This window comes from Spea bombifrons, chromosome 5 (genome assembly GCF_027358695.1).
Source record: "Spea bombifrons isolate aSpeBom1 chromosome 5, aSpeBom1.2.pri, whole genome shotgun sequence".
NCBI lineage: Eukaryota > Metazoa > Chordata > Amphibia > Anura > Pelobatidae > Spea > Spea bombifrons.
Genome location: NC_071091.1, coordinates 4,243,922 through 4,269,857, shown reverse-complemented (window position 1 = coordinate 4,269,857; position 25,936 = coordinate 4,243,922). Strand labels below are relative to the sequence as shown.

The window sequence follows — 25,936 nt, the reverse complement described above, 5'->3', positions numbered from 1 at the left end:
TACTTCTGCTGTTCCACTTCTCCCATGTAAAAAATAATAAGAACGGTACGTTGGAACTTCTCCTACAAACTTTAAGCCCCATAGAAAGGTCGCCGTCGGTTCCAACGCTCCTTCCTCGCACACAAGGTTCTACCTCCACGCAGCGATCCGCCATCCAACCTGGACAGACCCCATTAAATTGAATTTCCCCCATTACGTCCGTGGGGTGGTTTCGCTTCTGGCAAACGACTGCCCGTTCATTCGATAAACACCAACGCAGAGAGTCAAACGGCTTAGAGCAGTTGCCTCTAACACAGCTGTTTCCTCTGCCGATCTCCAGTGACCTTTCTATCACTGAGAAGACCGAGGACGAAGCAATTTGGACAATTAGCGATTAAATAAACATTATTTGTTTTAAATAAAGGAAATCTCTCTCTCGCATCCCTGCTGAAAGCTCTACTTGGCTCACGAACCACAAAGGAACCAGAGCTGGATTTGTACTCTAGAACCCCTTCTTAAGAAGTAGTAAAAAAAAATTCTAATAGAAAAATGTTTAAGAACTCTTGTGCCCAGGGCCGGCCCAAGACAAAATTGCGCCTGGGGCAAATTTTAAAATGCCGCCCCCCCCCTTATCTACCCTTCCTCTCCCTCCATCCCTGCCGCCACCCTCCCATTATCTACCCTTCCTCTCCCCCCCCCGTACTTACCTTTCAAGTCGGCTTGTAATGCTGAGCGCTGGAAATGAGGTCATCTTCGGGCGCTCAACATTACAAGCCGGCACTGAGACCAAACAGGGAGACTCGCTGCAGAGGAGAGAGAGAGAGGGGCGCCAAGCGGGTACTGACAGCTTGGTAAGCGACAACCACTCGGCGCCCCTTTCACTCACTTTCGCTTAAAAAAAAAAAATTAAAAAAAAGGGGGCTTGGGGCGGCAAAGTGGAGCGGTTGCCCCACTCGGCTCCATTGTCGGGCCGGCCCTGCTTGTGCCCCTCTTTCCTCCCCTGATGCCCCTCTTTTCTAGGAGGTCAGAATGTTTGCTGGGTATGAGAGTATCGCAGGGTTCTAGAGACCTAAAACCACCGATAATGTGTAAGAACATGTTAGGAAAAATATTTTATAAATTTAAATTTAAATTAGGAATTGGAATATTGGTAAAAACATTTTGTATACTCTCTGCCACCATCATACATCGATGGTGGAATGGGGGGCTGAGGGTCATATAGGGGTCCAAAGATTAATCTACTGTGCCACTGGTACATGATGGAAGCAAGGGGTAGGTTCACGAAGGGCTCAATGCTTCCCACGTCAGGGGTTAGCGCGCAACTCAGAAGAAACTTGTGAATGAATGAATCATACTTTTTTTTAACTGGAGACTTCATTCTTTCGCATGCAAATACAGGTTGGCAACAGAGGGTATTCAGATACATCTTGCAACATGCTGAAAGCTTTTTTTTTTGCCAACTCGCATGCTCTCACAGTTAACTGAAGAAGTCACCCAATCTCAAGCTTTATTAACTCCTTTTTAACACACGGTAACATACATTACAGACGCATACCACACGCGTGATCCCAAAGAGCTTCTGCTGCAGGAAAAGCTTGCCTGACATGTGTACTTAAATCAGTGGGATGCCCTGTATAATGTATAGTTATTTTTCTTGAGTCTTCTCACCCATTAAATTATGCATAATACAGGCCTGCTTAACCCTTTCATGATTGGCCCTATAGAGCACTCTAAGGCCAGGCCCTGGAGGGTATGTTTGTTTTATGATTTCTGAGAAAGAGACTGCTGGACAGTCTTGTGCGTATTTATCTGCTGGGTAATAAGACTGGCAGAAAGCTGCAGCGTTTAGCAGGCGCCGAGGAGCAGAGACTTGTTTCGGTCTCATCTCATATCCAATTGGCTTCCTGTTGGTTCGCAATAAACAACGCGGCTCGAGCCTTTCCCAACCCTACTGTGCGGCCGCTCTGCACGGCTCACTGAGGGTAATGCAATTACATATATCCCGAAGGCAATACAGAAAACACAGGCAGAGAGGGGTCAGCAGTTTCCCCGCTAGAGATGCCAACTGGCTAGTATCTGACCAGCGTAACCACTTGTTTTCCTTCAGTATCCAGTTGGATACCCTGAGCGGCTTTATTCTCACAGCAGAATGTAATGAACGGATGTTTTACAGAGAGGGTGGTAGTAAAGTGGAAAAGCCTCCCAGCAGAGGTGGTAGAGGGTAATACAGTGAGGGTATTAAACATGCATGGGTAGACATACGGCTCCTGAATCTAAGACGAGACCAACGACTGATTAAGGTTTGAGTCTTTACAGCAGGAGAAACTGGCAACTAGACGGGGGCCGAATGGGGCCGGACGGCTGAGGCTGCAGACTTTGATCCAGTGTATCCAAGGGAATGAGTGCATTTAGTTAACCTATTCAGCGCTGGAGTACAAACCCCCCATATGTGTGAAGTCTGTCTGTGGTTAACCTCTTCAGCGCAGGAGTGCAAACCCTCTGTGTGTCTGCGTGGTTAACCTCTTCCAGTGCTCGAGTGTGTGTGTGTATTTAACCTCTTCAATACCAAAGTGCAAACCTTTTTGATTGTGATGGCAAATAATGTGTTACACTTATGGGCGAGCGCATGGGACCACGGCGGGGATGCCAGGGGCATTGTTAAGGCCACCCCCCCACCTCATATTGGCTCTGGTAACCCTATTGCCCACCCAGGATGACCATTTCATGGTTTGCTACTTTAAACATTTATATTTCATACGGTTCCTGGGTGTCTTCTGTAAACAGCAGATATCGTCTTCACCACGAGAGATCTTGTCTATTCTGAGAAACCATCCTGACTGTGCTTGGGAAAAAAAAGACACACACAATACCACATTTACACACCAAAAATACTTCAGCGTGTTTAAAGGTGCTGTTCCACTTTGACAAAATAACTGTGCACATTAAGCAAATGAACCTCAGCTGATGTCATGTTATTCTTTCCTATTAAGGGTTAATCGCATAAAGAAACATTAAAGTAGCTTTTTTTCAACTACTATGACATCATATCACAGCCTGTGACACATGACAAGTGAGCTTTCCCTGACAAATTATTGATGCTCTTCAACACATCTAGGGGGGGCTCCAACATTAACCCTGCCTACAGGAAGTAGGGAGATCTTTCCTGCCAGTGATTGGCTGCTTCGGAACCCTGTTTTTTGACAAAGAAAATAAATGTATTACAGTACGTACAAAACGCTGGAGCTCATGTAAATTCTTAAGTGTTTTAAACGTGCAAGTTGCAGTTGAGGTGACATCACTGAAGAGTAATGATGTCATGTGTTTTATCATGACTGCCTCATGATGCAAGAAGTTGGGTTAGAAGTCTCTGCCCGCTCAGCCTATCCAAGCTTAACTCATTAATGTCTCCAAAGGGCTACAATGCCAACGGCAAGGACTAGGGGACAACGCATTCTCCCGATTGCCCAGGGTGCCCAGAAAGTCTACTCTCAAGGATCCGAAACATCCCAAGCTGAGCCATTCCCTTTTTTTTTGTATGTAAACTCCAGGCTGAACATAGCAACCTTACAATATGCGGCCTCTGTAAACAGTAAATAGCACAAAATAAAGCTTAGATGGCAGATAAGATGTCGAGGATCACGTTGAGCGTTAGCGAGGGAGCTTAGTCATCATGGCTCGAGTTCACCAAGGGGAAATAAACTGCAAGAAGCCACCGGGCAAGTCCACACAACACACCGGCTGTGACTAACCACAAAACCGCACGGGAACAAAAGGAATTGTTAATTAACAATCCGTACAGGTCTTGTCCAAGACGTCCACGGCAATGTTTGAGCCCCTTCGGAAGCTCCGTCCATGAGCCGGTGTATAAATTATACAATGAAATAATGTAAATGGATACAATGTGGCAGCAGTTTAAGAATTTTTTTTATTTTTTTTTTTTTGCCCAATAAACGTAAAAATATCCAACGTCGTATGTCAGCGGTTCCAATAATTCCAAGAACAGGACTCGTGCTGAGCGACGATATCCAGAACGGATTCATTATTTCACTAATAATAATAAAAAAGGGTAGAGCGGAGACGGAGCTGGAATTATCCATGAAGCCCGATGGGGAATTTGGAATTCAGGAAAAGTGAAGAAAAAAAAATAAAGAAATAATGGAACGGATGGAAAAATTAAATATTGAACAGTAACTTGTAAAATTAAAGGGAAAAAAAACTAAAAAGAAAATATGTTCCATGGATTAATCCCTCAACAGATGGTGGATACTTTTAAGAAGATGACATTTTGGGAAAGGGGAGAATTCCTGCTTCTGTATAGTTAAATGGACTGTTTAGGGTAAAAAAAAAAAAAAGGCAGCCAATCCGTGGCAGGAAAGCGCTCTCATTGAAATTAATAGGCGCGCTTTCCAGGCATGCACACTGGGGTCCCATCCACAGCGGCCCCAAAGTCAGCCCTGGAGTTGACCGGCATATTACATGCAAGAAAATGTTTTCAGCCCCAAAACAAAAAGGGGCAAATGCATGTCGGGGGTATTTTGCAGAGTGCATTTGCAGGGGGACACCGTGAGAAACTAATGGGACCAAAAAGCTATGGTATCCGTTAAAATATATAAAAATAAATGGCATAAGGATCCCTTATATTCATATATACGGTATATGCATCCACACAGAGATCCTCACCTGTACACCGTGCAAATACACACCCGAACACTGCACATACACGGCAGACACACACAGTAACACATGCTAAAATATTTGTAAGATTTATTTAGTTATCTCCCCCGGAGCAGCGCGGAGGCATTTCTTTTTACACTTGAACTGAGAAGCAAAATATTTTATAGAATAAATAAAATTATCTCTTGGGAAAAACGCCGCAGACAGACGCGCAGAGATGACTGGAGGCTGTTAGATTTCTTTTCCGAGGATTGAAAATTAATTTTGAATGCAGCAAAAAGGGATAATTCATGTTTATAATCTTGATAATTAACAAAATAATAAAAAAAACTCTAAGGTTTCGTGTGTATATACATTATGCACACACACACACACACACATATAGAATCTGCATTATGTTAAACAGTTAAAAGATAACAACCATTATGCTAAAGTGTCTCTTTTAGAGAATTAATTCCATTAAAAATTGACAAGCTTGATGTCCCAAGCCAATAATAAAAAATAAAATCTGATGGAGAAGCTGCAGCCTCGGAGCTGCAGCTCTCCAACACCTCTTTGGACTGACTATTAGTTATACAGATTGGCTGCTTGGGGCAGCCAATCAGTGGCAGGCACACGGGGGGCTGACTGGTAGGAAGCATATCATGCGCAGGGAGATGAGTTCATCTGAAAAATAGGGGGTGAGGAAAGGGGCAAATGCATGGGTAGGGGTGTGCAGAACCCCCCTTCCCCCATGGATTTCCAAAGGCGACAACACAGCACAGCTATCATATGCACTAAAGTACAGATAATGGCTGGACTGTCCCTTTAAATGTTACACATGTATAAAAAAATATTCAAAAAAAAAATGTGCAAATATTATTAAAAAAAAAAAGCACAGATCCAGCAAAAACGGGTTAGCTTTTCAGACACTGGTGTGATTTTTTTTTCTCTTTTATAACCATTCCATATCCTACCAAGACACTAAAACATCCTTTTTACGATTTACATTTAAGGGCCGTTTATTTAATCGTCAGAATTCTGCCAATAAGCTCGTTTTACCCCATAAAGATCTAGATATAAAAACCTCTTCATTCTGCAGAAGCATGGAACGGCTCGACGTCGGCTCCCTGATGTCACTTTCACGTAAACGCTCGCCGGCTTTAATAAAAATATTTAATCTGGTTATATACACCCCCCCCCCCCGCGTAATCTAGCCATCTCCACGTTCTTCGGTTACCGCCAATATTTCTTCGAAGCATTTAATCGTCCGCTCGAACATACCGTATTTTTCGCTCTATAAGACGCACCTGCTGATAAGACGCACCTAGATTTTAGAGGAGAAAAAAAAGGAAAAAATATTTTGAGCTAAAAAATGGGCTAAAATATTTATTACAATAACTGAATAAGCTATGAACACAGTAAGACACACACAGACACAGTGAGACACACACACACACAGTAAGACACACACACACACAGTAAGACACACACACACACAGTAAGACACACACAGACACAGTAAGACCTCCCTCCCTAACCCCCCTTCTCAGTATCTCCCCTCTAACTCCCTAACCCCCCCTTCTCAGGATCTCCCCTCTAACTCCCTAACCCCCCCTTCTCAGGATCTCCCCTCTAACTCCCTAACCCCCCCTTCTCAGGATCTCCCCTCTAACTCCCTAACCCCCCCTTCTCAGGATCTCCCCCCCCCGCCCCGGTCACTTACCTTAAACTCCTGTGTTGGAAGCGTTTGTCTCGGGTGCCGGCACTTCACTGCTGAGCGCCCAGCGTAAAGCGCCGGCACCCGAGACAAACGCTTCCAACACAGGAGTCGAAGCGCTGAGGCAGGCGGCGGTGGCGGTGGCGGCGGCGGCGGCGGTGGCGGTGGCGGCGGCGGCGGCGGCGGCGGCGGCGGCCGCCAGCAAAGGATTCCTGTATATCTGTCAGGCAGGGGGGCCCGAGAGTTGCCGAGCGGTTGTCTTCAGCAACCGCTCGGCACCCCTTGGGCCCCCCTGACTGGCAGAAATCCAGGACTCCTCTGCTGGCGGCCGCCGCCGCCGCCTGCCTCAGTTGCGACCCCGGATTTATCGGCGTATAACACGCAGGTAGGGTTTAAGCTCCGGATTTTAGTTAAAAAAGTGCGTGTTATACGCCGATAAATACGGTATATCGTTGCCCCCCCCTCCCTGCCTGCATCTTCGCTCCATAAGACGCGGCTGATTTTTCATCCTACTTTGGGAGGAAAAAAACTGCGTCTTATGGAGCGAAAAATACGGTAATTACTCCGCAGATAAGCATCGCATGACCCTGGATACAGAACGCAGCTACGCCGAGAAGATGTGGATATCTTTCTGAACTTGTAAACACCGGGAGCCGATGGGACGTTGGCTTCAGACATTTACTTTCTAAGCGTTGTTTGATTAACCCCTTAAAAGGACAATGGGTTGTTCTTAAACCCATTAAAAACAATGTATTGTGAGCCGGTACACATATGGGCTTTGTCATGAAGGGGTTAATGCCGTTTACTCATGTGCACGTCGGTCCACCGCCTCCGACGAGACTTTCCTGGTCAAAGCACACGCTCGGAGGACGGAGACTAAATTGTTGGGTCCTAAGGTGCGACCTTAACACGGTAGAGTAATGATGTCATGGCAGCCTCAATGACATCATACACCACACATATAAATCTCATGTCCTGCTGATGTTACAATAGCAGCCAACAGTCCCAACTGGCGGGGACAGTCATCCACAACTAGAGCGGTTTCTCCCAGCCATGGAGGCCGAAGACATGCCATGAAAATATTGTATAAAAATGATAAAATACAAATAAAAAACTAAATGAAAATAAGATGAGCAGGAACCCCCAGAACTCCATATTAATTGGAATGTTTGTCTCTAAAAGAGAAGGGGCATCTATATGGAATAAAAAAAAAACAAGAAATAAGGATTATAAACATATGATATATGGTTCCCGTCAGTAAAACGTCCAGGGCTTGTTACCACAAGCCTCCTGGGTGTGCGCGATTAGGGGACAGGGCTACTTACCCATGGGGCAGGATTAGCCACCGTCAGACCTTAACAGGCAATTATTAGCCAGGGTTGGGAATGGGTAGACCAAATGTCACTCACCGGCCCGGAGATTCATAATATTAACCAAGAGCCCCGGAGAAACAGCACGTTACACGGAGACACCAGATTACTTACCCGCTGAAGTAGCAAAAGGCTGATCAATAATCTATTTTATTCCTCAAAAATAAACTGTGTTAAGAGAAACGTAGAATTTTCCAGTAGATCGGCCCCATCCGGCCCCCGTCTAGTCTGCCCTTTTCTCCTGCTGTAAAGACTCAAACCTTAATCAGCCGTCGGTCTTGTCTTAGATTCAGGAGCCGTACGCGGCAAAACTAGCAAAGTTTATTAATTTTCTGTCCCTTCTCCTTCCCAAAGGCTGCCTGGACCAATCCACAACAATCAGCAACTTAATAAGAGGGAGAAGAATGATCACACGGATCCCGAGAACAGCCGGTTAAGATGGATATACATAAAGTAGCATTCTAATACGTACAGTATATCGCCTATTGTAACCTATAACCCCATTGCGTGGGTTCCGGTAATCTATATAATTCAGGTGGTTTTTCTCTAAGAGTAAGAGAAGGGTTTCCACCAACGAGTGGACTTCTGCCATTTTAGACGTTCTTACGTCTGATAGAACGATCTCTGCCGCCCCCCGTTTTATATAATATGTATATTCTATGGCATTCGTTATTCATACTTTAGACAGACTTCGCTCTGATAGGCCCGCTTAGTCTGATCACAAGCAGTTTGCGCGCTCAGACAACTGAACTCTTAACCTACAAAAGGTTTGTTCTTAGAAAGCAGAGTAGAACGTTCCTGATCTCGCAATCCAAGGAACCCTCTTGAAGCTCGTTATCGTTAATTACCGCGGAGCTACAACTGGTATTCATAACCACAAAGAGCTCACTTAACCCTATTATCGGCCTCTTCAACCTCAGACCGACGGATTCGCTGTGCTTCTCGAACCACAGATGATGTACGATGAATGACTATGCTGGGGTACGATCTAGATTTGCCCCACGGATGGGGGTTATTTACAGTGGGATTTCGGTGCAAAATTCTAAAAGGAGAACCCCCATTGTAACCAAACCAGCATTGTCTCTGCCGACTGGACCATACCATTATTTATTACGGTAAAAAAAGGCCACTTTTACATCTTTGCACCAAAATTCCTCTTTTGAAACATCCAATACCTCACAGTAATTTCTTCCCAACGATATCTCCCGATATTAACCTTTTAACAGCCGATCATAGAAAAAAAAAATTTTGTGCTTTTTTTTTTAATGGAAACCATGCGTATAAAGCCTCTAATTGCAGCTGCTTCCGGAAACACAAACATATTGGAAGATGTTGTTTTGTGAGCACACAATCGTAATCTACATCCTGGAAATAAAACCAAGGCAGCGAGCCATACGGGTCAGAAAACCCACGGAGACAAACAGGTTGTTTATTATCACGCCTGTTACAGGTTTTATTACATCGATTAGGGAACGGAACACGAGTCGGTTTATTGTATTTATCAAAACTATTTATTTAAGAAAAAATAATTCTTGCAAAACTAAGGGATCTCAACAAGTCCTGCGTGGAAGAAGAAGAGAGAGAGGATAGGAGACAGAGGCTGAGATGGAATGGAAAGGAAGTTTTACTTTACTGAGAGGGTGGTGGATATGTAGAACAGCCTCCCAGCAGAAGTGGTAGAGGGTAATACAGTGAGGGGATTTAAACACGCATGGGATAGACATACGGCTCCTGAATCTAAGACGAGGCCAACGACCGATTAAGCTTTACGGGCCGAATGGATCTGCTCTACTGGAAAATTCGATGGTTTCAATATAAACACTGGTGCAGGACTCAGGACACCAGCAGCTGCTCTACCTGAATAATGTATGCCTTTTATTATTAGATCAGTAACAGCCTTCAGGGTTTTTTTTTGTACCCATAGTTTTAAGACTAATCTTTTAGCAAAATTACAATTTTCTTCTGAAGTTGCGAAGTCGTTTTATCCTTAAAAAAAAAAAAAAAAATCCGGGCTTTTAAGCGTTTATTACTTTGGGAAGATGTTCCCGTTGGAGATATAAAAAGGTATGATTTGGTTTAAAATTATCACGTGCGTAGGTGGGTTACAATGAAACAGGATTATCGCTTCTGCGCAGAACGTTACAGAAATAGCGTCTCTCTTGCAGAAAAATTATTGTAAAAAATAAAATTCCCGTCAGTTTATGAATAATTACCTTAACTGACAGTTATTGCTACTATAATTTAAGAGATAAAGACCCTTTATTTTGTTACTGTCTGGGTCATACAGCCCTCTTTTCGCATGCAGTCCATTATTAATGTAATGTTTTATAAGTTCTTCCAGTCTCATTTTTCTCTCCGTCCCCTGGTTGTCTCTCCTGAAAGCAGGGGTCATATAATTGATTGCGCATGCGCTGTAACACACCTGGAATGGCACCAGCCATTTCTATATATCGTAGCTGAAAACTGATGTTCAAGTAGCACGCATCCGATTGCCTGCCATTACTAGGCATGTACAGGAAGTATACTTAAGTATGCTTCCTGTTTACATTTCCTGGTTTCAGCTGAGACAGAGAGAGGAGCAAAACACGACCTATTCTTATTTATAGAGACCTGAAACGTCAACCTTTAGTCAACAAACAAAAAAACCCCAAAAAACATTTCATGCCGTTATCACTCCTGCGTTCCGATGGCCCTTTATCACTCCCATCACTCCTGCGTTCCAATGGCCCTTTATCACTCCCATCACTCCTGCGTTCCAATGGCCCTTTATCACTCCCATCACTCCTGCGTTCCAATGGCCCTTTATCACTCCTGCGTTCCAATGGCCCTTTATCACTCCCATCACTCCTGTGTTCCAATGGCCCTTTATCACTCCCATCACTCCTGCGTTCCGATGGCCCTTTATCACTCCCATCACTCCTGCGTTCCAATGGCCCTTTATCACTCCCATCACTCCTGCGTTCCAATGGTCCTTTATCACTCCCATCACTCCTGCGTTCCAATGGCCCTTTATCACTCCTGCGTTCCAATGGCCCTTTATCACTCCCATCACTCCTGTGTTCCAATGGCCCTTTATCACTCCCATCACTCCTGTGTTCCAATGGCCCTTTATCACTCCCATCACTCCTGTGTTCCAATGGCACGTTGCTTTCGCTGACCTAAGTTTAAGTTTAAAACCCTTCTGTAATTATGTTGCAGCCCGAAATGTCCTTGTTTTCCATGAAAACAGCTGCATGACCCGAAACTTATGAATGATAGTGGCAGTGTCAAAATACCTTGGAGGTTCCCCCCCCCCCCCCATTTGCACTACTACCCTTTTTTTTTTTATTAAAAGGCTCTAAAGAAACCTAGAAGTTGCCAGCAGATCGGCCCCCATTCAGCCCCCATCTAGTCACCAGTTTCTCTTGCCTTAAAGACTCAAGCCTTAATCAGTCGTTGGTCTCGTCTTCAGGATTCAGGAGCCAAACGTCTATCCCATTCATGTTTACATTCCCTCACTGTATTACCCTCTACCACTGGAGGGCCGTTCCACTTATCCACCATTCTTACTTCTTAAGTGAAACATAACCTAAGGGGCTAAAGGATCAAATTAACCAAGAACTTCCTCCGTGTTCAGAGTTTGCTCCGAGGTGCATGTCACAATAATTACAGATGATTAAGTCCTTTTATTATATTATTATATCTGATAAGAGTGAAACGATGAAATGTATTTGCTGCTCTGATGTGTAATAAACATGCTAAGTGTCCCGATATCGTAATTTGCATTTATAGTATAATATTTATTTAGTATAAAGATTAACGTTATCATACCGGAAAAAATTATAAGAGAAATAAACCGCCCCGATCTGACTGCACCAAAACTTTCCAAGAAACGAATTACCCTGCATGAGTTCCTGCACGGCGCATGCACGTTCTCCTTAATAGGGATCACCCCCAATTTTCTTTTATTATTATTATTAATATTTTTATTATTACTAGTATCAGACTAAATATACTTTTTAAAAAATGCTTTAATTTTCTTTTTACCCCGTTTGTAGTTTTGCCCCATAATATAAAGTTTTCAGGCAGCTGCATATCAGCCATTTGTATGATTCTCGCTCTGTTATCTGAGCCCCGATCTACTAGACAAATACCCAGGTTCTTTATACTGCCTGTGGGGGACAATAGAATGGCTCAGTCTTAACCACCCAGTCGGACTCTTTGACTAATGAAAGTCTATGGAGGAACGGACTTCATTAGCATCGCCATAAAGCATCAGCTCAGTGTGGTGTTTGAGCCGGGAAAGTCACCCCAAATATCACATGACTGACAGCAACGGCGGCTCCAGATCTGCAGATAAAAAGGAGTTTATTGGAACAAAATTAGATAAGGTCGTTAGATAAAAAAACAGATTTTATCTATCTTAACGAATGACATTTCTGGACACACCCTGTATACAGCGCCGGAGGGGTATATTACTGTATACAGCGCCGGAGGGGTATATTACTGTATACAGCGCCGGGGGGGTATATTACTGTATACAGCGCTGGGGGTTATTACTGTATACAGCGCTGGGGGTTATTACTGTATACAGCGCTGGGGGCTATTACTGTATACAGCGCTGGAGGGTATATTACTGTATACAGTGCTGGGGGGTTATTACTGTATACAGCGCTGGGGGTTATATTACTGTATACAGCGCTGGGGGGTTATATTACTGTATACAGCGCTGGGGGTTATATTACTGTATACAGCGCAGGGGGGTTATTGTATACTATTCATTTGAAGTCATTTGATGTTAATCGCATAAAAGGCTACAGAGCATTTTCTTTTTTCTTCTCTGCGGTATGTGCAGAACACTCACTCATTATTGTCCTTTCTGCCGCTATCTATTATACGCTACGTGATTTTCCCCGGCGGTTTTAAACATACATATTAAACCTCTGCTAACAAAGCGCAGTTAAGGACAATCGCTGCTCAGGACACTCAAGAAAATTGTTGCAATCGGAAGACGCTACATCTTCACTTTCACTTTTTTTTTTTTTAGTTAACCGCCGTAGCTTAGAGACGGGATACACCATAGGCGGTTGTTATATTAAACATTAACCAGACGTTCCCCGGCATATTTATACAACAGAGAGATTTATCAATATATTCAAGGAAGGCCTGTCAGTGCCCTGCATGTGATCAGAATGGAAACGCTTATCCCATCCTTCGCTGTACTTTCCTAAAATGAAAATTGAGGGAAATTGTATTATTATATTTTTATTATTATAAATTTTTCTATTTTATTTTTATTATTATATTTTTCTTCTTTATTATTTTTCTATTATATTTTTATTATCATTTATATTGCGCCAATAGTTCCCCCAGCACGCCTTACAGTGCGTACATTCAAGTCTGACAAAACTAGAACTGATAGACAAAGACCACCCGATGCATTAGGGAGAGTCCGGCTCTTTCCAGCTAATTTGACAGCTTCCATAAATTATGTTTTTACTTAAATATATTTAAAAAATGATTATCCAAATGATTATTTCATATATAATGTATTTTTTTTTTTTTTTTAACAGGTTATTTTTGCAATATTTAAAAGTTTTTTGTTTTTTTTTTTTGTTTTTTTTTTTTTAAAGATTACCAAAATACGACTTTACACAACCACATTACCGTGCTATATCCGGAAGCATCTCTAGTTCCTGTTTTAATATTCTTTAAATAGGTTTAGAATTAAAAAAAAAAAAAGCCCTATTTCGCTGTTTATAACACGCAATCTCTACTATTTTTATTCATGCGTAAAAAGTCGGGCACATCAGAAGATATTGAAAGGGTTTCTAGGCCTGACCTGATCGTTTTAGTCTTAGTGGCAATAATTGTCTGACTATGGAGGAGGTGGGCAGCTGCAACTGCAGGGCTAAAGCTTCTCCCTGTTTCCATGTGGAAGAAACCATAATAAAGTATTTACAGAGTGAGTGAGAACAAGTGAGAGGCTCTGTCCCTGTATTTTATTTGACCTACCCAGGCCGTGACATGCAAATTATCATTGATTTCCCATGATCCCTCGGTGCAGGCAGCATCAGAACCCTCCCGTCAGCCAAAGCAGGAAGTTGCTACCCACTTCCTGTTCTCTCCTCGCATTGTTTTAGCGGACAGCTCATGAGCCTCCAGCGCTAGAGATTGTTTCCTGCCGCACAGGCCCTCTGTAAAGCTATTATCACAAATATCTTGGGGTCAGGCAACGATTTAATCCGTGAAAAGGCAGCAAGATGGCGACTTATGCTTACACCACAACAGGAAATAACTTTTAAATTTATAATAAATAAAATAAAAAAAGAAATAAGGCTAGTATTTTGTGTATATAAATATATTTTATAATAAATGAAATAAAAAGAAATAAGACTAATATATATATATATTATATACATACACACACAAAATATTATAATAAAATAAAAATAAATAAGGCTAATATTTTCTATAAATATATTATATACATACACACACAAAATATTATAATAAAATAAATAAGGCTAATATTCTGTATATAAAAGTGTACAAATGAACATTACAGGTAATCTAGAACGTGACCATCCCCTTTAAGTGACTTTGCAGCTTGGGAACCGTATCCTCGTCTTCTTTACAAGAGACGCGCAGCTGAATGCCGCACTTTGGGCCAATAAAACCCTTCTGACCTCCCAAACGCCCTTCACATCACCCACTTTTAATTGTCTTTTTTTTCTTTTTCTTCGCGTTTGCCGCCAGTAGTAAGTTTATCGCTCATTTATGTTAAACTGTAATCAGCGTATATGTAAAAATAGAAAGTTGCTGTTTGCGTTTTGCATTTCGTCTGACAGCACGCCGACTTTATCCTCCATGTATGAAAACAGACTGTCTGTAACGCTGCGAGATCACGTAAACAGATTCCTAACCGCCAGTAATACGCTTGTTAAAGTGTAACGGCGTCGTAATTGCCGTTTGTCCTTTACAAAGTCTTCTTGCCAAGGAGAAAGAATGTAGGGGAATCTAGAGGGTGCGAAGCTTTCACAAGCCACTCCGGCCAACCTTAGAAATGGCCGAAAGGGGACGTTTTACGTAATCAAAAGTTAGTTAATTTATAAGGCCGTTTCCTGCTGTTTCTATACACATTATCGGGGCTTTTAGGGCTGTAGAACCCTGCGATCCCCTCATACCCAGCAAACATTCTGAGCTCCTAGAAAAGAGGGGCTTCAGCGGAGGAAAGTCATCGGGGGAGGAAAGAAGGACATTGGGGGAGGAAAGAAGGACATGGGGATTTGAGCCCATGAGGAAATGGCACGGATGTATAAAATAGGGAACGTCTGAGAAATAATAGCCAAGAGGTCTCAGACTTCATGTCCATATTGAAGCCAGGAGTGGATGGAGGGAGTCTTCAGAAGGTCGGACCGGCCAAGGAAAAGAAGAGCTCTCGGTAGGTTGGTTGATATGGATGTAGAACGGGCCCGGCTTCATATCTCTCCCAGCCCAAGACACAGGTGGGCAACAGGACTATCCCACAACAGTGCCAAAAAACCTCAATTTGTGTCCAGATTGTTAGGTCCACATTCTCAACACATGCATGGAACACCGTGTATTAACCTAGGAGGCAAAAATGGAAGAGGACCCCAGTACAACGTTGAATCCAATAGGTGTCCTGAAAACAGAAGACCCCGAATCTCAGAACGAATGTCTGAGCAATGGCTGCTCCCATGGATATCAAGCAAAGAGCTGCCATACCTAGAGCCTCCATAGTTTTGGTGACCATAGGTTTGTACGACAAAAAATTAGATTTGACGTTACGGTCTGGAATGTTCTTTCCAAAAATGTTTAAATTTCAAACTTCTAGTTTTGGGGGGGGTTTGATGGCTAAAAATATAGTTAAAACTAAAAACACGGACCGAACGCAGCCTCGCATCACAGATCGCCAGAAATTAATCACTTCCTAGTCGCTTTCAGAATTGACTCTGGTAATTCATTATGTCTCGGACTGCCAAATAACCAGAGGAACCACGCGCGGCCAATCCAGCAGCTGGAACGATAAGGAATCGCAAAACACACAAGCGGAACAAACACATCGTTTCAAGTAAAAGAGTAAATTCACTAAAAAGGGACACCGAAGCCATCGTGTTCATCCTAATGCATACGGCAGCTATCCGGCCCTTTAAATGGTTATATATTTATTACATATAAATAAAATATATATAAATGCACCAAGGTTGGAGGTCATTCCCAGCTTTGTGATACTTTATGGACTTAACTCCTACAGTGCCAGCTACGCAGGAGGACCTAAGCAGACAAACTAGGCTCAGGAGGTGACACTATACCGCGGACGTCTCAAGGTGAAGCCCACTCTCCTTCACAAAGCCACAAACATGGTATGCAAAAAAAAAAATTTTTTTTTTTATAAATAGCATCTGTTGACCTCTCTGATTCTTCGACCGTGGCTCGTTCTAGAATATTAAATTCTTTAATTTGTTGGACCCCCCCTGGTCGCTGGTTATCCCCATGCATGCCAAGGAGTAGGGGATTCAATAATCTCTAAGGGTCCTTAGTATTCCCTGCAGCCACGACCACCGAGGCTCTCTCCTGGGGCAGAAGCAGGCAGAGCGTCCGCACACGGCTGGTGGAAGTCATTGTTGGTTATGGGGTATTTGGTAAAACGTCCTTCAAAGAATGTCACTGGTATCAGATTAAATATAAGTTATCACAAATATTGCGCTCTTCATTTTTATAACCGGTTGTAGTTTTTGCCCTATAACAGGGGCGTCCAACATGCGGCCCGCGGGCCAAATGCGGCCCGCGAGACCTCGAGGTGCGGCCCGCGTAAGATCGGCAGTCAGGGCAACCGATCTTACACGAGCCGCACCTCAAGCCCTGCTACTTACTTGTGGGAGGGTCTTCTGGACTGCACACAGAGGAAGCGGAGTTCACGTGACATCCTACTTCCTCTGTGCTTTAGCAGAGAAGGCAGAGGGAGGCCGCGCCCCCTGCTGAAGTCTGTAAGCGGCATCGAGGAGCTGCCTTGCAGGTAAGGAGGTGGGGAGGGTGTTTGAATGAGTGTGTGTGATTGAGGGAATGAATCTGTGAATGAATGATTATATGAATAAATGAGTGTGTGTGTGTGATAGCATGGATGTGTAAGTGCTGGAACCTAGGCATGATGGGACTGTGATTGCTGTTAGCAATCACACTCCTATCATGCCAAGTCAGCCAGTACATGCTGAAACCTGGCCATTGTGTATTGATGCTGCCAGCAGTATGGGGTCTGCACTTCCAGCCACCCTGTACCAGCATGTACTGGCTGACTTGGCATGATAGGAGTGTGATTGCTAACAGCAATCACAGTCCCATAATGCCTAGGTTCCAGTATTTACTGGATGGATGTGTAAGTGCTGGAACCTAGGCATGATGGGACTGTGACTACTGTTAGCAATCACACTCCTATCATGCCAAGTCAGCCAGTACATGCTGAAACCTAGCTAGCTGCCCCCCTTGTGTAGTGATGCTACCAACAGTATGGGGTCTGCACATCACTTACAGCCACCCTGTACCAGCATGTACTGGCTGACTTGGCATGATAGGAGTGTGATTGCTAACAGCAATCACAGCGAGCACAGTCCCATAATGCCTAGGTACCAGCATTTACTGGTTGCCAAGTCATATTGCTAATTTTGTCCAATTGTGTGTTACCTACTTTTATTAAAAATGTGAGTTTTTATTATTATTTTTAAAGGTGGGGGTCATTTTCGGTTTTGGCTAAGTGAACCCTGAATGTTTTGGTCCAGAATTTTCATTTTAGTTCATCCCTAGAATAAATCTAGGGAATCCTGAATTTGTAGTCGCAAAACTTTCTAGGCCCAGAAATCAGTGAGAGGAAGAGTAAAGGTTTTGTGTCATTTTACTTTATTTTAATCTGCATATTTTATTAAAGGCCATATTTTTTGTCACAGTGAAAAATGAGTGCAGCCCGCGCACGTATACAATTCTGATGAAGTGGCCCACTGCAGAAAAAACTTGGACACCCCTGCCCTATAATATAATGTTTTCAGGCAGCTGCATATCAGCCGTTTGTATGATTCTCACTCTGTTATCTGACCCCCGATCTACTAAACACCCCAACTCCTTATTATACTGCCTGTGGGGAACAATAGAATGTCTCAGTCTCAATCAACAGCCAGACTCTCTGACTAATGAAAGTCTATGGAGGAACAGACTTCATTAGCATCGCCATAAAGCATCAGCTCAGTGCGGTGTTTGAGCTGGGAAAGTCACCCAAAATATCACATGACTGCCAGCAACGGCGGCTCCAGGTCTGCAGATAAAGGGAGTTTATTGGGACAAAATGAGATAAAACCAGGTTTTTACCAACACCAACCAACATAACTGTATACAGCGCTGGGGGTTATATTACTATATACAGCGCTGGGGGGTGTATTACTGTATACAGCGCTGGGGGTTATATTACTGTATACAGCGCTGGGGGTTATATTACTGTATACAGCGCTGGGGGTTATATTACTGTATACAGCGCTGGGGGTTATATTACTGTATACAGCGCTGGGGGTTATATTACTGTATACAGCGCTGGGGGTTATATTACTGTATACAGCGCTGGGGGTTATATTACTGTATACAGCGCTGGGGGGTTATATTACTGTATACAGCACTGGGGGTTATATTACTGTATACAGTGCGGGGGGTGATATTACAGGATACAGCACTGGGGGGTTATATTACTGTATACAGCACTGGGGGTTATATTACTGTATACAGTGCTGGGGGGTTATATTACTGTATACAGCGCTGGGGGTTTTATTACTGTATACAGCGCTGGGGGGTTATATTACTGTATACAGCGCTGGGGGGTTATATTACTGTATACAGCGCTGGGGGTTATATTACTGTATACAGCGCTGGGGGGGTTATATTACTGTATACAGCGCTGGGGGGTTATGTTACTGTATACAGCGCTGGGGGTTATATTACTGTATACAGCGCTGGGGGTATATTACTGTATACAGCGCTGGGGGGTTATATTACTGTATACAGCGCTGAGGGGTTATATAACTGTATACAGTGCTGGGGTTATATTACTGTATACAGCGCTGGGGGGTTATATTACTGTATACAGCGCTGGGGGGGTTATGTTTAAGGAGGAAATATTTTTTTCATTGGGAATTCCTCTTCTGTGAATAATTCTGAGGCTTTGGTTCGCACTTTGAGGTCACCTGCATTTTTTTTTACTGCTCACCAGAAAATAGGAAGACGTCATGATTTGTACGCAGCGACTCCGTTATCACTCTGCGCGATTGCGTTAAGAGATGTTATCTTATCTCACGGACGGTCTTTATCAGACGAAAGCAGGGCCGTCATAAACACCGTCCTTTTCTTACGTCTTTCCCAGGCCAGGCTTAATCAGCTATAAAGTGAGGATGAGCGCATGTAAAAACGTCACGGCGACCGCCGGACCCAGCGCCCCGATCGCCAGACGTCAGAGTCATCATTATTGAGAAGAAAAAAAAAAGAGTGGTAGAAGCTGCAGCCCCCTCTGCAGTCTGATGATTATTTCTACCGAGTGGCAGGAATGCATTTCCACTGAAATCAATTGGCTTCATTTGGCTAGGGAGTGGGGCAGAGGGGCAAATGCATATGGAGGCATCCTGCAGAACCCCCCCATGCATCTGCAAAATGGGCACCACTATAATTTAAGGGGGTCACACAGCTATCACATGCGTTAAAGTGTCCCCTTTAAGGGCCAGCCTCACCATGCGCGACGGCAGCTGTATAGAACCTGCACGGCTGGAAAAGCTCTAGTGCTAGAGGCTTGTGTGCATTCCTGCGAATGCTCCGGGGTCGCCACTAAAAACCTCTGGGTCTCCGGAGCAGCATTCCAACATGCCCCCTCGCTACGCTTTCCTCCCCTTATACAGCGGAGTATTCCGTGATGTCAGCAAGACCGCCCACCAACATCAGCAGGACCGCCCACCAACATCAGCGGGACTTCCTGCCCGCATCCTGCAAAGGGGGGCTCCGGGTATCCAGGTATGCTCACACGGCGTCCGCTAAAACAGAGAGCGAGAGAGAGAACAGGAAGTCGGTAGCAACTTCCTGCTTTGACAGGAATTAAGATTCCGGTGCAATATGGGGGGGGGGGATCAAGGGAAATAAAAGTTAAATTTGCATGAACTACCTTATATATATTTTTGGGGCTGAAAAATACAAATCTGAATAACTTAAAAAATACACAATATGGTGGGTTTTTTTGGTCCAACTGTCACAACTGCACATTAACCCTTTGTGCAGCATATATTACCCAGGAAATATGTTTTCTGCAGATCTCTCGTGACTCTTGGAGATTATCACACTTTTTTTTCTTTTTTGTTTTTATTACAGATACGCCAAAAAACACAAGATATTCCCCGGGAAGACGAGGAACCCCGTCCTCTGAATTTATTTATATTAGATTTATTTTACTTGTAATGCGGAGTTTAAATGGGATTTTAATGTCTGTTTATTATTTTCAGTCCCCCCCCCCCCGGAGATAATTACACACGACGGGTTTGATGTCGGGGGCCGGGCGGCCGCGCTCGGTATGTTCGCCGCGTGAATGTGTTTTATAAATATATCCTGGGCCATAAAACAGCAAGCGTCGACATCCCCGCCTGCGCAGCACAGCCCTTATTGCACAATGGCATGTTTACGCCGGTGACCTCATAAACATCGCTTTGGAGAAAGAGCTGACTCTTCACACAGGTGTCTACATCTGGTAAATAAGACCAAGTCTCACTATTTTCTCCTGCTGTAAAAGACTCAAACCTTAATCAGGCATTGGTCTCGGCTTAGATTCAGGAGCCGTATGTCTATCCCACGCATGTTTAATACCCTCACTGTATTACCCTCTACCACTTCTGCTGGGAGGCTGTTCCACATATCTACCCCCATCTCAGTAAAGTAAAACTTCCTTACATTCCATCTAATGACAGCACAGACATCAAAATAAAATTTTTTTTTAAAAAAAGTTGTTTTTTTTTTTTACTACCAGGGGATATGGTTATATATATATATATATATATATATATATATATATATATATATATATATATATATATATATATATATATATATATATATATATATATATATATATATATATATATATATATATGCCTGACCTCCCCCAATTAACACTTAATTGGCAGCATAAAACCTTAATGAAAACATTTTTTTCATGATTATATAAGTATTATTTTGTATAAATCTTAAGATTTTCTGGAATATTTTTTAGGTATGTATACGCAGCACTTAAAAACAAAACTATAGGTGATATTCCTCATTTATTTATTTAAATGGCGCCATCATATTCCGCAGTGCAGTACAAAGGGTGACATTAATGCACAATTTCACACGTTAATCCTGTGTGCGCCTCAGACGGGGCGATGTTTTGCCACCGACTCCCCAAAGGGTTAAACATATATATATATATGACTATTTATAGTGATGGGTGAGATCTTGACCCCAGGAGCTTACAGTCTAACGGGCAAAAACGAGGCATGGCAGGCAGAAGGACTCGACGTGTGCTTTAACATAGAGTGTACGAACGCCGTATAGCGTGACGCTTATGACATCTTGTGTGTGATGTCATAAAGGGATTTTCTATATCGATTGGGGCAAATAGGGCGATAAGGTAAAGCCGCTGATTATTTGCCCCTTCAGCTTAGTCATTACCCCCCCCAAACTAATGCACAAACAAAGTCCTTCGTAGAAGAGATGCTATCGCCCCGCGCACTCCTCAGCGCCTATCTTTTTGTGTAACTCGGCACACGACCGATAAGCGCTCATTATTGGGCAGCAGGAGCCCGGCAGATAAACGCGTCAACTGGTTTTAACTGGGGCAGAATGGAAATCCTCCCAGCTGGAGGCGAGAGATACCCGGCCAGCCACCCAGGACAATAATATTATAGGGTGGGGATAAAAAACAAAAAAAAGAGCTGTGTTAACCCATTAAATAACAGAGCGGGGCAACAACAAAAAATTAGTCTGGCATGTGCGGGGTTAACACTTCCAGTCATTCCAGTAAGCGCAGTTTGTTTAGCCTCATTGTACACAACGGGGAGGAATAACCAACGAGATTCAATAAAAAGAAATAAGACGGTGGAAGGAAGCCTCTTCTCATCACTCCCAGCCGCAACAGACGTAACCGGCTTATTTATAGCGCCATCGTATACCGCAGCGCTGTACAGCAGGTAAACGGGACACAACAAGCAGCGCATCACGTAACAATTTGGAACAAAAGAGCTTGCAATCTAGAAGACCTTCAGCTACGCCAAAGGGGCTGTTAAAGATAACAGAGGTGGCAGAGCCAGGTTTAACCATTTCTGTGCCAGTGAGGGTGTAATCCGCAGCAGGGGGGTCCCCTCTCTATTTCCAAACGCATTTTAATCGTGATTCGCCATGGAAACCTCCGCTCCCACATCAAGAACAGTACAATACACCAAGCGTATTTATTTAGAGTGCAAGCTCTTGGGGACAGGGACCTCCTTTCCATTTATATTCATACCTGATGATAATCTCTCTGTGACCGCTTACTGATGATGTGCTTACTACATGGCTGCATTTATTATACCTCTCCTTTATTATACTGTAAAGCACCGTGTACATCAGCACTAAATAAATAATATACAGACATATAAACAAGGGCAGCTCCCAGTGGGGCAGGGGCTTTATTTCCAGGCTATTTAGAAACATTTTCGATCACAGATACCTAGGTGAATATATATATCAGTCACAGACCACAGCTCAAAGGACCAAAACTAGTAAAATTGACAGTTATTCCTCCCCAGTGGGTTCACTCTAATGGGACAGGCAGACTTGTTTATAAGTCCCCCCATGTGAAGTCTGATGCTGTATCACCCTGGGTGAGATTCCTTTGCCCTACCCCAGTGCTAGGTGGCATTTAATAGAGGGGGTGGGTACTGGGAAGAGTGGTGAAAGGGGTGGGGGCACCAGTAAAAAAATAAAATTAAAAAACACACATTGAATGCCAGTGAGTCACAGACTTGGCACCCTGCAACTCACACCCCATGCACACGAATGGGGCATTAAATTAACCCTTAAACTGCCAGGGTCCTGGATTCCATTCGACCTGTAACCCTTTCAGTGCTGTATATATATGTATATAGGTCCCTGAGAATATAGGGTCTCCAGCAGGTTGTGATGCCTTTCAGTGGATCAGTGGCTAGTCAGTATGGGTTTACTAGACACATATGCATATGGCAAGGGTAGGGTTAAATCAGAGATGCCCCTGCATTCTATTTGCATTAACTCCTTAATGGAGGCACATATGGTGGTTTTCATTTATTATACTGTAACAAAACCGCAGGAACGGATAAGATCTAAGATTCCACGAGACAGATAAAGGAGCCACATGGCATGACAGTGGGGTTTAACCCTTTGATTCCTCCCTGGGATGCTGAGTACGGGGCAGAGGGCTACTTACAGGGCAGATGACAGTAGCCAGCAGCCACAGGCATTGTTTTAAAGATCCCATGTCCGGATAAGGCAGTTTCTGCTCTCTTTAGATCCCAATCTGCTTCCAGATCCTCCTTTCAATTCAGCAGTAGTTTAAGGTGCAGCGCTGTGCACACTGTAGGTACAGCAGGGCAAATCCAGTGCACCCAACCCGGACCCTCCAGCACGCAGCGATCTACTGCCCCCGGGGAAGTGACAGGTGGAGGTAACGCGAGTCCGCGCAGGAGTCAGGAGTCCGCAGGGCAGCCGCCGCACACTCGCTCTATCTGCCCATCGCGCTGCGCTTTCATTAAGAAAGTCTAACACACGCAGAGCAGCCAATCCTTACCGAGGGACTAGCAGCCAATCACAGAAGGGACGGGCGGGGCTTGTAGGTTATTTAATGTGTGAAGCTCGCACGACTCGCAGCAGTCGCTACAGAGGCACAGGGTGATGTGAGTTGTGTCTTTCTACAAAAAGGAACTCTGTCCGGAAAAGTGAGTCTTTATTTGCAGGGCAATGGAACACACGAGGAGCAATTATGGTGCAAAGTGACAGATATGGAGCAATCGCCATGGCAACCAATACAGTGTCCCTACACTTTGCATTTAAATTGGGTGAAGATGTCCCGGGGACACATTGGGCATTACACACACACTAAAAACTGCTTTGCTTTAACCCTTTCTGTACCAGAGGGATTCACTCCCTCTACAGTAACAGGCAAGGCAGCTTTAGCCATCGGGGACTACAATTCCTATCACGCTCAGCCAGTTACTCTGGACCCAGAGCTTCATCAGTTGCTTGTGAAGCCACATAGTACATGAAGGACCACCGGGGACATTAATGCCTTTAACCCTTGCAGATCCTAAAGGGCAGACTTAAGACCCCCGGTAAATCTCTTCTATACGGTACCGATGAGCTGTTTATGCACCAAAAGCTGTTGTTTACATTCTGTCACCCAGATAATTTCACTCTTTGCAAATTCCCTTGAATTGCGTCACGGTTGAAAAAACCTCCTCGGAAGGCGATTTATGGCTGCTTTGAGGCAGAAGGGATCGGGGAACTGTCCCCCGCGGCACTGAGCAGGTTAATTCAGGAGAGAGAAAAGTCAGCCAATCAGGAGACCTGGGGATTTAATATGCCAACCAATCAGCAGACTCATGGGTGTGGTTAACATATATGTTAAACCAGAACTTTAGCTGTCAGTGGCTGGATGGCTGCAGTTTGCTGCTGGAAACTAAGAGGTGGACGAATCGCCAAGATTATTATTATTGGTATTACTATTATTATTAGCAGATTGAGTAGTATTAGAAGTAGAATTATTATTAGTAGTAGAGGTATTATCAGTATTAGCAGCAGTAGTAGTATTAATAGTATTATTAGCAGTAGTATCAATATTAGTAGTAGTGGTAGAATTAGTAGTAGTAGAATTATTATTAGCATTAGTGGAAGTAGTATCAATATTAGTAGTAGTGGTAGAATTAGTATTAGTGGAAGTAGTATTACTATTAGTAGTAGTATTAGTATTAATATTGGTAGCATTAGTTGTAGAATTATTAGTAGTATTGGTATTAATTAGTAGTAGTAGTAGTGGTAAGTAGTAGTAGAATTATTAGTATTAATATTAGTAGTAGAATTATTAGCAGTAGTAGTATTAGTATTATAAGCAGTAGTAATAGTAGTATCAATATTAGTATTAGTGGTAGAATTATTATTATTATTAGTGGAAGTAGTAGAATTATTGGTAGTATTAATATTATTAGTAGTAAAATTAGTAGTAGATTAATTATTAGTAGTATTATTATTAATATTCGTAGTATTTGTTTTATTTAATTTTATTATTTTTTGTAATTTAAAGTACCAGCTAGGCATAGGTTGAGTTTAACATCCTTCTGTTGCTAAAGAATGACTCCCATCATGCTTAGCCCAATCCAAATCCTTAGTTGAGCCAATCACCTTGCAGAGCTGACTTTGAGCAGTTTGGTTTTTCATTGCAGTATAAAAGATCTCAATACGTCCGGCTTCGGGGAGAGAAACCTTTCACTAGGTAAAGAGATAAAGGACAGGAGGGAATTTATTCCAAAGGAGGAGAAAAGTTACAAGAGACCAGAATCTAACTCTAGAGGGTCAGAGACTGAGATAGGATGGAAGGAGGTTTTACTTTAATGACAGGGTGGTAGATAAGTGGAACAGCCTCCCAGCAGGAGTGGACGAGGTTCAATATAACCTCCTCATCTATTAGAGGCGGAATCCCAAATGTGTGTGTATATGTGTGTATGTATGTGTGTGTGTGTGTGTAAATGCGTGTGTATAATTATATATATATATATATATATATATATATATATATAAATATACATACACACCTTACTAAATTGGCTGTGGCAGCATTTTCACTATAGCGATAGAAACCTCCCAGCAGATCGGCCCCATTCGGCCCCCATATCTCTTTTTAACCCAATCCACTAAAAATAAATCTGCTTTGCTTTAACCCTTGCAGTACCAGTGGGGTTCATTCCCACTACAGTAACAGTTTTAGCCATCAGGGACTATAATTCCTATCAAGCTCAGCCAGTTACAATGGACCCATAGGTCCTCCCAAGCTTGATTGGTTGCTATGGACCCAGAAAGTACATGAAGCACCACCAGACACTATAATTCCTTTAACCCTTGCAGTATCAAAGGGCAGACATAGGCAATAAACAGACCCCCGGTA

At 43.3% G+C, this 25,936-nt stretch overlaps 1 protein-coding gene across 1 annotated transcript in view; it reads right to left on the bottom strand.

The window, feature by feature from the left end:
* The window catches only part of LOC128498026 (vasoactive intestinal polypeptide receptor-like), an 87,541-nt gene extending 64,045 nt beyond the window's left edge, over window positions 1-23,496 (bottom strand). The window contains exon 1 of the mRNA XM_053468296.1: window positions 23,210-23,496. Within this exon, the coding sequence (XP_053324271.1) occupies window positions 23,210-23,260 (51 nt within the window). The 5' untranslated portion in view covers window positions 23,261-23,496. The remainder of the gene's footprint in view (window positions 1-23,209) is intronic.
* Between the last annotated feature and the right edge of the window lie 2,440 nt (window positions 23,497-25,936).